Source organism: Atta colombica, unplaced genomic scaffold (assembly GCF_001594045.1).
Source record: "Atta colombica isolate Treedump-2 unplaced genomic scaffold, Acol1.0 scaffold151, whole genome shotgun sequence".
In the NCBI taxonomy this organism is placed as follows: domain Eukaryota; kingdom Metazoa; phylum Arthropoda; class Insecta; order Hymenoptera; family Formicidae; genus Atta; species Atta colombica.
Window position 1 is genome coordinate 156,061 of NW_017259241.1, and position 14,646 is coordinate 170,706.

Below are 14,646 nucleotides of genomic sequence, written 5' to 3' on the forward strand. Positions count from 1 at the left end.
TATATATATATATATATATATATATATACATACACGTATATACACAGTATACACAATTATATTATATAAATGAAACAATTTGATTTGAGCGAGAATGTTTTGTCTTAAAACCCATTTTTGTTATTTAATGCGTTGTATTTCTTCGATGTATAATTTGCAATTTATTTTATTCTCTTATTATTCATATAATTTTTCTTCTTAAAGCTTCTGAGTACTCAGTTAAGAACTCCGCATTGACGGTGGTGACACCGTGACAAAATCAGACGACAGCCTGGCAAAACTGAACTATAATTGAAATGTGCACTGCCGTGCTAATGTAGAAAGAGTGTGAAAAACGTGGACGAAATAGTATGTTTGCAGATGTATCTTTCTCTTTTTAACTATTTGCGCATGCGCATACATAATGTTACATTACATTCATACTCAAAAGTTAAATATATTTTCTTTTTAGTTTTATATAGCTGACATGACTTTTATAATATATTAAGACTTCTGAGACTTCCACAACCATATTGAATCGTGATGTCAGAAGCGAGAAATGATATGTTAATTTTTATTACGTGCCATTTATAAATAAAAATAATTTGGATAAAACAAAATAAGATTGTTTTAAAACATTTGTCAAAATAGACAAAATCTAGACAATTTGAATAAACATGAACAAAATGCTGAGATTGCTTTAAAACATTTTTTAAAATGGACGGAAATTATGCTTATCCCCCTTGATAATTAGTAAATAATCATAAAAAGTAATGAAAGGCACAAAGTGCTTTTATTCAATACGCATATGCGTAGGTTATTTTCACTTACATGTGTTTATCACTTTTTACTGATTATTTACTGACTGTCAGGGGGGATAAGCACAGTTTCCGTCCATTTTAAAAAATGTTTTAAAGCAATCTCATCATTTTGTTCATGTTTATTCAAATTGTCTTTATTTATAAATGGCACATATTAAAAATTAATGTGTCATTTCTCACTTCTGATTCATTTCACGTCACGATTCAATATAGCTGTGGTGATTACTCAGGAGCTTTAATATACTACAATTATTGTCTTCATCTGATGTATTTTATTCTATGTAATTTATTTTATTGATTCAATGCCTTCGTTTTAAATCCATCATATATTTATTCCTATTTATCGGTACTTTAAAATTTTTTAACTTGACTATACATCAAAGACTATATATCCGCGATTTGCTGACTCTTTCAGTATTCTGGCGGTCAGTGCACGTTTCAGTTGTATTATATTGTAGTTCAGTAAGCAAAACCAGTAGCCACATACACAAGCACGAGCCCATGTCCACGTGCTCGACCTTGGCGCGCCGAGAGCGAACAAAATAGCGAGAGAACGTATTTCTCGCTCTAATCATTTGTTTCAAGCGATCGAAAATGCTTTCTCGATAATTTTAACTGCTCGACATGCATATGTTAATAAGGGGCGAAAGGCATTCTAAATAACATATAAATTTTAATAAATTAGGCTGTGTTCAGGAGTTACGCTCAGATAACTCTAAACTGTAGGTTCGTTATGTATATTATAGCAAAAATGCATATTAGAGTTATCTAGGCATAATTCCTGAACGCAGCCTTGTAATAATAATATATCTCTCCCATTAATCCAGAATAGTATAAATCGTGTTAAAACGCAACAGTTTTACGAGATATTTAATTGTTTACGATTTTTCATATGCGTTATACAACCTCTTTCATAGACTCGAGTAACAAAAAGTTCGTGTGATCGTAAGATACGAAATCGTTACGCTGGAGATATCAAATTCGAATTCTGCTTTTTTCCTTTTTTTTATAACTTTTTTTCTGAAATAAATAATCAAGTTCTCTGATAGCAAAGTCTGCGGAGATAGATTTTGAGCAGAGCTTGCTATCAATTTTTGATTGCAGAAAAGCAACAAATTATACACAGAGTTTGTATTATCCGACATCGTCAGCAAATTGCTGTCAGAAAAATGACAAAGCCTGCTAGATATGCTAGCAGAAACCGAACAAAGTTTAACTTGACAGCAGATTGAGAATAAATTAAAAGCAGAATCTAAATCGAGAAAACTTTGCTCGATTTCTGCCATCAATCTACTGGCCTGTCAGTAATCTTTGTTAATAAATCCAGTCAAATGCAGACCATATGGCTATGATTTTGTAGTCAAAATCTAATCGAATTTGCTGTCAATTTGGTTACAAATTGCTAATATTTTGCTATCAGGATTAGTAATAAATGTATATTACATCAAATATATTTTCTTATAATTTTTTAAATAATTAATTCGTGTATGGGACATTTTAAAGCAATAATTGTAGAAAAAAAACCCATTTCGCTTTTCAATTAACAAATAAAAAATTATTTTAAAATTATTTGCATAATATATAAAGATTTTTGTTTGTATATTATTAAATTACATTGGCATCATCTTTATTAATTATATTAATAATCTCGCTTTCGAAATTTTGTTCATTGTTAAAATTTTAAATTCGAATGATAGAAAAAAAAACATTTAAAACAAAATCGACACCAAGCACATTTGATAAAAACACGGTTTTTCGGATTTAAAAAAAAAAATAAATTTCATTTAAGATAAACTAATAGGCCCAGCGATAAGTTTGCAATTTGTGATTTTGCGTTTTATGTAAAACTTATCAATCGAATTTAAAATTCAAATGAACATTCAAAAATTTTGAAAGTGAGATTATTAATATAAATAATAAAGATGATGCCAATGTAATTTAATAATGTACAAATAAAAGCCTTTATACACTACTCAACAAAAAATAGGGAATAGATTTTGAACTTTCAAATGATTTTTTGCGTTTGTTTGCGATGATTTTTCACCGAATTACGGTGTTCTGAATATTTTGAGCGTTCGAAAGAGATGTATATCAATTGCCTACATCGCTAATTGGCTAATTTAAAATATAATCTCATTGGTAAAATAGTTAAAAATTTCAAAATTAGGAACCGGCCGATATGAGTGTGTGCAATTGAATTGTGCAAGCGCGCCGCTCCCGTTCGAAAGTATTTCCTATTTTTTTATGAGTAGTGTATGTTGTGCAATTTTATTATTGCATTATATACAAAATAATTTATTTGTTAATTGAAAAGCGAAATGGGTTTTTTCTACAGTTGCTTTAAAACTCCCATAAATTATTTCAAAAATTATATGAAAATATATTTAACCTAACATACATTTATTACAAACTTGATTATTTATTTCAGAAAAAAACTGGAAATATGAAAAAAAAAGCAGAATTCGGAATTTGGAATCTCCAGTTCTGATTTTGCATCTTACGAACTTGACCACACTTCTTGTAACTCGAGTCTATAAACGAAATATACAAAAAAAATCATAAACAATTAATTATCTCGTAAACTGTTGCATTTTGATATGATTTATACTATTCTGGATTAATGGGAGGAGTATATTATTCTGGATTAATGGGAGGAGTATATTATTCTGGATTAATGGGAGGAGTATACTATTACTACAATTTGTTAAAAATTATGTATATATATTATTTATGTATATATATTATTTATTAAAAACTATGTATATTATTAAAAATGCCCTTGATTTTTTATTGATGCTGAGCGGTCGAGATTGCCGAGAAAGCATTTTTTAAGATATGGATAATCTCCTCTGAAAAAAGTCGAGCCGTATTTCGAAACTAGAAATTTGGATTTCTACTGAATTGGTAATTCTGTCGCCAACTTTCCAACAAGATTAAATAATAAAAAAAGCTAATGGAGAAGTTTTATTTTCGTTACATTTTGTAGAAAATCGTATTCATTATAGTAGATCCAGATTTCTAGTTTCGAAATACAATTCGACTTTTTCCTATGATTTCTAGTATCAAAAACTTTGTCTATTTGCCCAGAAATTCAAGTTGACTTTTCACATGAGCGTATCCATATCTTGGAATTTTTTTCAGTCGCTTAAAACAAGTGATTAAAGTGAGGATATTCTCTCGCTGTCTCGTTCGCTCTCAGTGTGCTGAAGGCGAGCAGATGAATGAACATATGGGCTCATGCTTATGTGTATGATCAATTACGCCACGCCATTGACTAAAGCTCTAGATATATCAAAGTAGCGCAATCCTTTTATCTGGACCGAAATATTGATAACTTTCCTATTAATTATTTCGACCGTTTTCAATGTAAGCTGTGTTCCACTTAACGCTAGCAATATTTGCGAACATCGTTTGTCTTTGTTTAATTTGATAAACGATAAGGATGAAATGATTCCACGAGCGTTGTGAGTGTTAAATGGAACACAGCTTTAATTATCGTAGTCTAATAAGCGCTTAATATTATTGGTACATGATATGATTAGTAAGTTGAAAATAGAGGATTTTTGTGCTACTTTGGCAATAATAAATAACTTTAGCACTGACTAAAGCTCTAAATATACCAAAATAACGCAGATCCTCCATTTTGTGTGTGTGTGTGTGCGCGCGCGTCCGTGTGTGCGTATGTGTACTTACTAATCATACCTTAAACCAATAATATTAAGTACTTATTGAACTATAGATAATTAAATCAAAATAGCGGTCGAAATAGCCAATAAGACTGTCGGCAATTTGGCTCAGATAAAAGGACTGCATTATTTTGATATATCTAGAGCTTTAGCACTGAGCACCTAGCTTCGACCGAGAGTTTAAACAGGATCAAAATGTAAGAACCACTCACAGTTGAGCATTTCCCTGTTGTTCGATTGTAACAAGGGAATACTCGATTGTAGTTGGTTGATTCTTACATCCTGATTCGGTTTAAACTCTCGATGGAAATTAGACCACTGACACTGTTACAGTTAGCCTCACCATGATAAAAGACTGAACTAACGTTTTGATGATGAAATTTTATGTTACGTGTCATTTTGTTATTGCTTAATTGTGAAAATGTGACTTTTTCGTATTTGTCAAAGTTGTAGAAATGGATGAAAACTAAAGTTATCTTAGAATTTTATATGTAAAAACATATTTTTCACTCGTTCCAACAGCTGTCAAAGTTGTGTTTCCTGCCCGAATAGAGGTTCATTTTATGTGCTTTTGACCATTTATTGACTGTCAAGAGAGTTTTCATCCATTTTTATATATGTTTTAAAGTGATCTTGTCATTTAGGCTCAGTTTCACAATTCATGGTTAATTCTTAACCGAGATTCAACTTATTCATTATTTCTTTCCAATTCTAGAATTGAAAAGAGAGGAAAAACAAGTTGAATGTCGGTTAAGAATTAACTGTGAATTGTGAAACTGGGCCTTAGATTTATCCAAATTGTCTTTATTACAAATGGAACGTAACATAAATTAACATTGTATCATTTCTCACTTATGAAGTTACAATTCCAACATAGTCGCAACGACTACTCAGAAATCTTAATAGTAAAAATGAACTACAGTAGATAATGTCAATAAATAAAATTTACTCTGGCCCATCCATAATCCATTGGCACTGTCGGCACTGGAACTTCGGGTTCTGGCACTATTATGCCATCTTTTACTAATTGTTCGTAAACAGTTTGTATGAGATCACCAAGGTTATCGAAACTATTTGGGACATATGCATTGGCAGCCTTCAACGCTGCATTTTTTGCAGAAGCCGTTTCAAGATTGGAGTTTGCGATAGAGCCAGCATGACCAAATTGTACCTCAGAATTGAACATACTGGCACAGGTACCAATGCACCAAGCTATCAAGGGTTTTGTAACTTTGCCTGTTTTCAATGCTTCGCATACTTCATATTCTTCGATACCACCAACTTCTCCAAGCAATATGATTAATTTCACATCTGGATCGTTTTGATAACGCATTATATGATCCATAAAAGTAGTTCCTGGATATCGATCTCCACCGATAGCAACACCTTCTAATACTCCATTAGAAGCTTTGGAGATTATATTATTTAATTCATTTGACATGCCACCAGAACGAGAAACGTAAGCGACACTGCGAAAATAATGTTATTGTTGTCATTCAATTGATTTTGTAAAATGTTATTACATCCAAAAATCTGGTGTGCAGTATTACCTGCCAGGTCTATACAATTTGCTATGCAAAATATTATCCATCATTCCGCCTGTATTACCGATTTTAAAACAGCCTGGTTTTACACCTCCCACAGTAGCCGGTCCAATTATAGTGACATTCTTTTGTTGCGCTGCTAGAATCATTTTTCTGGTCATATTTTCAGGTATACCTTCCGCGATTATGGCAATCGTTCTAATTTGCGGAAATTGTAATGTTTCCATAGTACTTTCATAAGCAGATCTTAAAGAGGCAAATGTGACCATTACGTCTGCGTCCATATGTTTAGTCATAGCGTCTTTCATTTGTTTGTAAACAGGAATAAGAACCTATTTACAGAAAATAAAATTAATATAATTAATATCATTGGCAAAAAAAACGGGTTTCTAAATATTAGTACAAAGGAATTATGCCCAATTTTATAAGAGAATTTGAACAACTTTGAGACATATCTAAAATAATTTAAGGTATTAAAAGAGAATCAAAAATTCCATAAGTCCAACTTTATTGGAGAGGTTGCCTGAATGCTAGAACTATCCAAGGTTCGCTTTATGATCATGTATTAGTCTTATCCAATTTCTCTGCGTCTAGGCACCTCCCCGCGGTAACAGCGGTAACGGATTGTACCAATGACATTGAAATAATATCTAAAATGTATTTGGTACAGTTCATTAATCTGGTTAAGTCCCTGATCGCAGCTCATACACGTCATGTCACAGAAATTTGGATTTGCTTGTAATAACGGCGTTATCAGTGTATCTATGTTTAACAGTGTATATTACCTCCTCTTGCATTTATCAATTCGTATATTTATCGGGGCACATTGTTAATGTGCCTTAAGATTTGTTCACATGGCACACTCCGACATGCTCCAACATGCTTCTGTCATAGTTCTTACTCACTCTGAGTGCATTGGAGAAACCTTTTTTCTCAAATTATGCCATTCTTCCTATAGAGCGTTGCAAAGTGCTACTAATGAATACAAATTGATAAATGCGAGAGGAGACAATAAACATTACTAAACGCATACACGCACATACAGGGGATCAGATTCCTACCACGTTAACAGGATGCACACATACATACGCACGTACATACATCAGCTTTAAAAGAATTTAAGATTTACAATCCACAATTTAATTTCTTTTTTAATAAAGTTTCCTACAACAATTTGTTTCCGAGTTATATTGAATTTATAAAAAATATCCGTTTTTGTAACACTTTCTTGATAGCAAAACCTGCAGAGATAGATTTTGAGCAGAGTCTGCTATCAATTTTTGATTGCAGAAAGGCAATAAATTATACACAGAATTTGTACTATCAGATATTGTTAGCAAACTTCTGTCAAAAATATGACAAAACCTGCTGACATGCTATGCCAGTAAATTAGTGACAAAATAAATAGAGCTTGCTGTATAACCTGACAGCAGATTGCGAATAGAACTACTGATAATTTGATGGCAAATTGACAGCAAAAACTGAAGAAGATCTATCATTTTCATATATGGCATCATCATGGACTTGCTTCTAAGAGTAAGAAGAAATCACCCAAAAGTCGTGTAAGAATTGGTGTATGTAAATCAAATAGGCAAATTTAGAGATTCCTAAACTCCTTCGGAGTGTGTTTTCTGAATCTCCAAATATTTATAACTTTCTCATATATATTTTTGAAATATGATAATCAATAATATTTTAACAATAAAACTGTGTTGATTTTTTCCAGTTTTCACACCAGTATATATAAATATATAATTATGTATAATATTATATGTTTTTATATATATGTACGCAAAATTTCTTATAAGAAACTAGGTCGATTTAAATGAAAATGACAAATCTTATTCGATTTCTGCTGTCAATTTGCCATCAAATTATGTTAGGTTCTCCTCGGTTTTTGCTTGCAGTCTGTAATAAATTATGTCAGCCATTTTTATATATTATGTCAGAATGTTCGGTTTTTATCAGCAATCTGCAAAACATATCAACAGGCTTTGTCGACAAATCCGTAGCCAAATGCGGACACAGATGATTATGATTTTGCAATAAAAATTTGATCGAGTTTGCTGCCAATTTACGCGCAAATTACTAACATTTTGCTATCAAAGTTTCTTTGAAACTTTAAAATGGCATAACTTTTCAAAAAAATCAGAAAAATGTTCAAAATATTCATAGATATCAATGAGCTTAAAAATTTATAAAATTTTGTACAAGCAATATCCCTGAGCAGCGCAACAATTTAAAAGAAAAAAATTTGTCCTATTTTTCAAAGTATGTCGTCAACCACTATGCTCGCTATTGTACAAAACAGTTTTTATAATTCAATTAACAGTTCCTATAATTCAATTTTGATTTTCTTATCAAGGAAAACGTTCAAATTTTTTAAGCTTTGTTCATTTCGACATGATTTTATTTGCGTTTTTACTATTCGAAAATAATAAAAATTTATGCTAACATTTAATGGCCCTTTTTTTTGCTAGCAAGTGTATTTATATTAATATTAATAATACTATTGATATTTACATTATTAGCTATTATGATATACTGAAAGCTTTACAAAATTATTTTTTATTATATATTTTTTAATATTAGGCTATTTCTAACTTTTTTCTTTATTTGAAATCTTACCTCTTTATGACCCCAGTAAAATTTTTGTTTGTGATCACCAGTAAAAGGATAAACAATAGCCGCAACGGATGGCTCGGATCTTCGACAAACAAAATCAAAATCCAGCATACTCTGTACCGCTCTTGTTTGCATACCCCAAATAATAGATTTCGTTTTATTACTAAAAAGTTGTTTATCATCGATTTCTGAATTTACTGCTTCTATAGTTTTCAATTTAAACTGCTCTGATGATGAATGTACGTTATTTTTGGACGATGTGCATGGCGGTCCGATATCTTGTCCGGATGGTAGAAGAAAGTTCGCTGTTGAGAATTCTTGAGCTTCTGGATCAGGAATTGGTTTCTTTCCTAGTGCCATAGCACATATAGCTGTCATATGCGTCTCGGGACCAAATACATGAACGGGAATTCCTAAACGTCTACCAACTTCCCGTATAATTCTATCAAAATATATTTTAATATTATTTTTTAATATTATTTACACAGACTATTGTACTATTAATAGTAATTTTTTTTTACCTTAAGCCTTCTTGATAATTAGGTCCTGCTCTTCTTACAAAAATTCTTATATCATATTCCACTAGTTTAGACTGATATTCTTGAAGAGCTTTAACAATGCCTTTAAATGTTGCAGCTACATTTGTAAAATTAGCAATTCCTCCTCCTATAATAAGTACTTTTCCATCAGAACGCTTTACCTTTGTCATCAAACTCAGTATGGTTTTTGCATATTCATAAGTTTGTTGTTCACTAGGAGCACCAGAATATTCACCATAATTGGCCAATTCATCAGCTGCTCCCAAATCACAAATTGTATCTGAATATATCACAGAAGCACCTGTAAAAATAAACTTAATATAGTATTCAGGCACAAAACGAAAAAGCTGTTTAATGTAAAAAAAAAAAAAAAAAGTTGTATATACAAGATGAGTACAATCTTATAGTACAACTGATGAGAACAAGACGAGAAATAATTCTTTGTACAAAAATAAATCGAAAGTGCACAATAAATTTTTTTTGTCCGAAGCTTTGTTATAAGAAATTTTTCTTCTAATAAAATAAATAAACTTTAACTATTTGTCATATTTTCTTTAATCCTGTCACTCTTGAAGTCATGTGGATGTAAACTCAGTAAACGAGAAATTATTGAAAAATATTGAAAATAATTCATTGAAGCGATGTCGAATAAAGTTTTTGAATTTTTTAATCCGTTTTTCTATCCGTAATCAGTAATTTCAGATTAATTATTTGCTTTCTGTATCTCATCTAATGTGCATAGAAATGAAACATCTGGTTGAATCCATAATTACCTATTGGTAATTTACTTTTGATATTTTACCCAAATTCAATGAACGTGCAATTAATTCATTTAAATTTAACGTGCAGTCTAATATGGAGTACAGTTGCTAGTTACCGATCTCGGCAAGTAATATCATTGAAAAATACCGAGGTGATACATACAAGTTGTTCCCAAATAAAAACCTCAGTGTGATATACAGAGTCTGTAACATTGCGGATCTACGACAAGGTAATTTCTAGACATAATCGTGGCTATAATAGTGCAGATTATATTCGGAAATCATCCTGTTGCCGTGAATCTGTAATGTTGTATACCATACTCTGTGTATAGTACTAGGGCTTGGAGAAGAAACGATTCATATATCAGTGATCACTTCGACACATGCTTTCCAACAACAAATCATTTTCTAGAATCGCAGAGTATTCTAGAATCGATGAGTATTTCATTTCTGAATCTATATGAATCCTAGTTCACATTATTATATTTATTTAGATGTATAGAAACGGATTCACTGTATTCAGTCTCTACAAAATTCAATCATATTTTTTTCGTGGAGATAACGCGTGGAGAAAACTTGATTTATATGGATTTATCCAATTCAATCTGTTCTTATTTGCTGGAAATATAATAACATTTATATTGTATCTTCCAAACCGTATCTTTATTAAACACACACGTATTCAAACTTGATTCGTGATTTTCAAACTTAAGATTGATATTCTTTCTTAAAGAGCCAATTTTAAATTTTGCAGCTACATTTGTAAATTAGCAATTCCTCCTACTATAGGAAATATTTTTCCATTAGGACTTTACTTTTTATCTTAATAAACTTAGTATTGATTTTGTATATTCATAAGTTTGTTGTTCATAGGAGTAACAGAATAGTCACCATAATTGACTAATTTTTCTCGAAAATAAAAAGATTATTCTGTACTTTGTACTTATTTTTATACAAAAAAATCGCTCTGATCGTCGATTGTACTATAGACTACCCCCACCTTGTGTAACCATATCTACTAACCACCACCAGCAACCATGGTCCATATACAACCGTCTGGATTAAGAATTGTCAATTTCAAACTAGCGCCAGATTTAGCATCTAAATCAGCTATATAGGCTTCTTCTGGATAAGCGTCTCTTCCAAATGGCGGCGGGTAATCGATTTCTCCCCAATCTGGTTTACATATGAAATCTGCCGTAGTGTCTAATTTGGCCGCAAGATCAAGAACATGAATTGTATTATCCGTAATCACTAGTGGATTGATTTCCAAGTACGTAAAATGTAAATTAACATAGAGCTTATAAAGAGATTCTATGAATTCAGCAATCACCCTAAAATAAAAAAGAAGTACAAACAAAAGCTAAAATTTATATGATTTAAAACAGAGCTGGGATTTAGTTGCATATTTCAGCTGATTTTCAGCTTGGTTCCTGCCTCTTATTTTACCAATCCGCGTACAACCTAAATGCCGATCGACAAAATATGCAACTAAATCCCAGCTCTGATTTTAAATGATTGAACATCATTATTACATTTTTTTATCATCTATCACATTTGTCAAAAGTCTATCAATCAATATAGACCGATCAGGTATTTCACTACCAACTGATATATTTAATTTTAAAGCTTTAGCATCAACATCTCCGATATCGATACCCCCTTGATGATGAAATAATATCGTATCAGCTTTACGGTGAGAATAGATACAAACATAAGCTTCTTCTTCCTAAAATGTAAATATAAACATGTATTATATGTATTTATCCATAATAATCATATATTATAATTTTGTAATTGTTGATTTTTTAACCACTCAAAATAAGCATAAAATATCTAATATGCTACACGTAATGTTCAAGAATAATTCTATTATGTGAACATTATATTATTTATTCAAAATTTATTAAAAATTCTACTATTATATATTTAATTAAATCTTTGTACATAATTAGTGTAATCAATTAATATAGCTTAAGCCTAGTGAAAATTTTTCTTAGAATTTTTCATACAATTTTTCAGAATTTCTATATAATTTTATAATTTTCTCACATTTTTTACACGAATTGGAACATTTCTCAGAAAATCTAATCTTTTCTCAGAATTTTTCATATATATGTTAATTATAAAATATCGTAAGATTTCTAAGAGTTTTTGTAAGTATAATTTCTGATAAAATGTTATATAATCTAAAAATATTTTTTTTAAATTATGGGATGAGAAATTTTAGAATATTTCAGAATTCACTTGTATGAAAAATTCTGGAAGATGTAAACTTTCTTTATATTTCTGAGTATTTCTGAAAAATGTTTCAATTCGTATAAAAATTATGAGAAAAATTTTCACCAGGGAAGGTTATCAAATATCATTTAAAAGAAATCTTTTTGCTAACTGAAAAATAAACTATGCTGTTTTATATTATATTTAATCTTCCAAAATGTCATCAACTATTAAAAGAGCCTTAACAAGCTATAGTCATCAAAAGACAGATAAAGTTGAAGATTAAATAAATATCGATTGTGTTTTTTTTTATTGAAAAGGTTCGAATATCATCAATATATACTGAATCAAACGATGAAGTTTACTTTAAAAGTAATAAAGCTTTTTTTGAATCATATTATTCGAATCTGACTACAACTATCAAATTTATTAATTTTTTATTAAGTATTGTTATGATATATGCTTACATATGTGTTACGAACAAAGTCCGCATAGTAGGTAGTGTTGACATTGCCTGAATTGCCTGCTGTATAATATCAGTATTACCCACTTGCGAACTTTGCCCGTTTTGCGAACATATACACACAGCTGTTAAATATATTTATAAAGAGACAGATATTTTGCATTTTATTACTTTTTTCATTATATTATGTATAATTCGTCGTCATTAGACTTTTTTTCCTTTCTATTATTTTCCATAAAATATACAAAGATCGCTTAGATTAGTTTTTTAATAATATAGATAAATATTCAAAGATTTACAATGAAGGAAAATTAGAATTTTTATTAGGCTATTTTTATATAGCGATCATTATACGAATATAATTATATTACACGTATCGATAGATAAAGTGGTCATGCTGAATTATATATCAATAAAATAAAGACTTTTATTCGTTTTATTATTTTATTACGATAATCTTATTAAAATAGTCTTAAACACACAGTTTTAAGTACTGTGTATAAAAACAAACAATAATGCAAAAAAATCTTACCGATTTATGTGGTATGAACGGTTCAATTATGAATGTTTTTAATTTTCCGATAGCCTTGCCAATGCGTTGCTCTTTATTCATATACTGCTCAATCCATTTTTGTACTGCACTTAAATCTGCGTTTACTTTAATTAATCCAAGTTTTCCTCGTCGCTTGATCAATTGATCTGGTTTAACAACTAATCTTTCTGTTTTGAGCCAGGAATGTTCATTAACAATATCAATCCAGTTTGTGTTTTCCGTAATAGATACAAATCTACATTTTGCTGCTTTTGTTCCAACAGAAAGTTTACGATTGATCAAATCTTTCCCAGTTGCTTCTCGAATTGCTTTTGCTGCCATTATTTAGAAATTTCTGTCAAAAATCCATAAAAAATCAGATTTAGATTTTTGAATAATATCTTTCCGTTTTGCTAAATTTTGTGAAAAAAATCCATTTCTTTTATGGTCCTGAGTACACACTTTAGTTTTTGATGCCTTTATAAATTACACACGTGTCTTGGATTAATTTTCATCACTTTTATAAGTATATAAAAATTATTGAGCAATTTTTACGTATATGTTGACATCTTTAGAAAGTATTTATAAAGTTATATATTTATAATAAATTATCATATATATTATATACAATTGTTGTATATAATCAAAGAAAAGAAATGCACAGGACACGACCTAAGATATATTAAGAATAAAAATAAACAGAGTTAAAGTCGATGAAGGTGCCAACGGTTAAATTATAAACCCAATAATTATTTTACATAATGTGTAATCTTCTTTATTATGAATGTTTCGATTTTTTTTGAAGTCCTCTTCAACAATGTTACATCTCTTAATTCGTTTACATTGATCCTTCCGTCAAAAGTGAGTCACTATCCATGTAAACAAGTTAAGAGATGTAACATTGCCAAAGAGAACTAAATCCATAATAAAGAAGATAACATATCAATGTAAAACATGTAAAATAATTATTGAGTTTATAATTTAATAGCACCTTCATCAGCCTTTCATTAGCTTTGAATTGGCTTCATTAGCTTTGGATTGTTTATTTTTATTTTTAAGATTATGAGTTTATAATTATGAGTTAATAATTTGATATTTGTATATTAAAGGTTATAAAAAATTATTCATAAAAAATTTTTCTCATAATCTTACGTAGTTTTAGGTTAGTCTAAATCGGACTCAATTTAAGAATACGGCAGTAGTTAACATAGAAGAATTTCATAAAACTTTGCAATATTCGTTCGGTGTTGTTGAGCGATACGTCCGTCAAAGTGTGCACGCAACCAATCGCTTAGTTGCGCCACTCCTGATAGCGAATTTCATGCCCTATGGTTAGTTATTTTCAAATGCTCACCATTTGAAAACTATTGATATCTTAAGATTTTGTTATTAACATTTTCGATTTACTTTTTCATGAGAAATATGTACGTGCCGGCTTCTGCGCTAACTCTGATACACGCTGTGTATATATATATA

At 30.2% G+C, this 14,646-nt stretch overlaps 1 protein-coding gene across 2 annotated transcripts in view; it reads right to left on the bottom strand.

The window, feature by feature from the left end:
- Positions 1-14,646, bottom strand: part of LOC108685361 (ATP-citrate synthase) — a 52,042-nt gene that overhangs the window by 3,298 nt on the left and 34,098 nt on the right. For both annotated transcript variants that reach the window (XM_018190115.1, XM_018190114.1), the window contains exons 2-8: positions 13,171-13,525; positions 11,491-11,684; positions 10,979-11,289; positions 9,177-9,495; positions 8,659-9,097; positions 6,037-6,362; positions 5,436-5,955 (exon numbers count right to left, since the gene is read on the bottom strand). In XM_018190115.1, coding sequence (XP_018045604.1) covers positions 5,436-5,955; positions 6,037-6,362; positions 8,659-9,097; positions 9,177-9,495; positions 10,979-11,289; positions 11,491-11,684; positions 13,171-13,512 — 2,451 coding nt within the window. In that variant the 5' untranslated portion in view covers positions 13,513-13,525. The remainder of the gene's footprint in view (positions 1-5,435; positions 5,956-6,036; positions 6,363-8,658; positions 9,098-9,176; positions 9,496-10,978; positions 11,290-11,490; positions 11,685-13,170; positions 13,526-14,646) is intronic.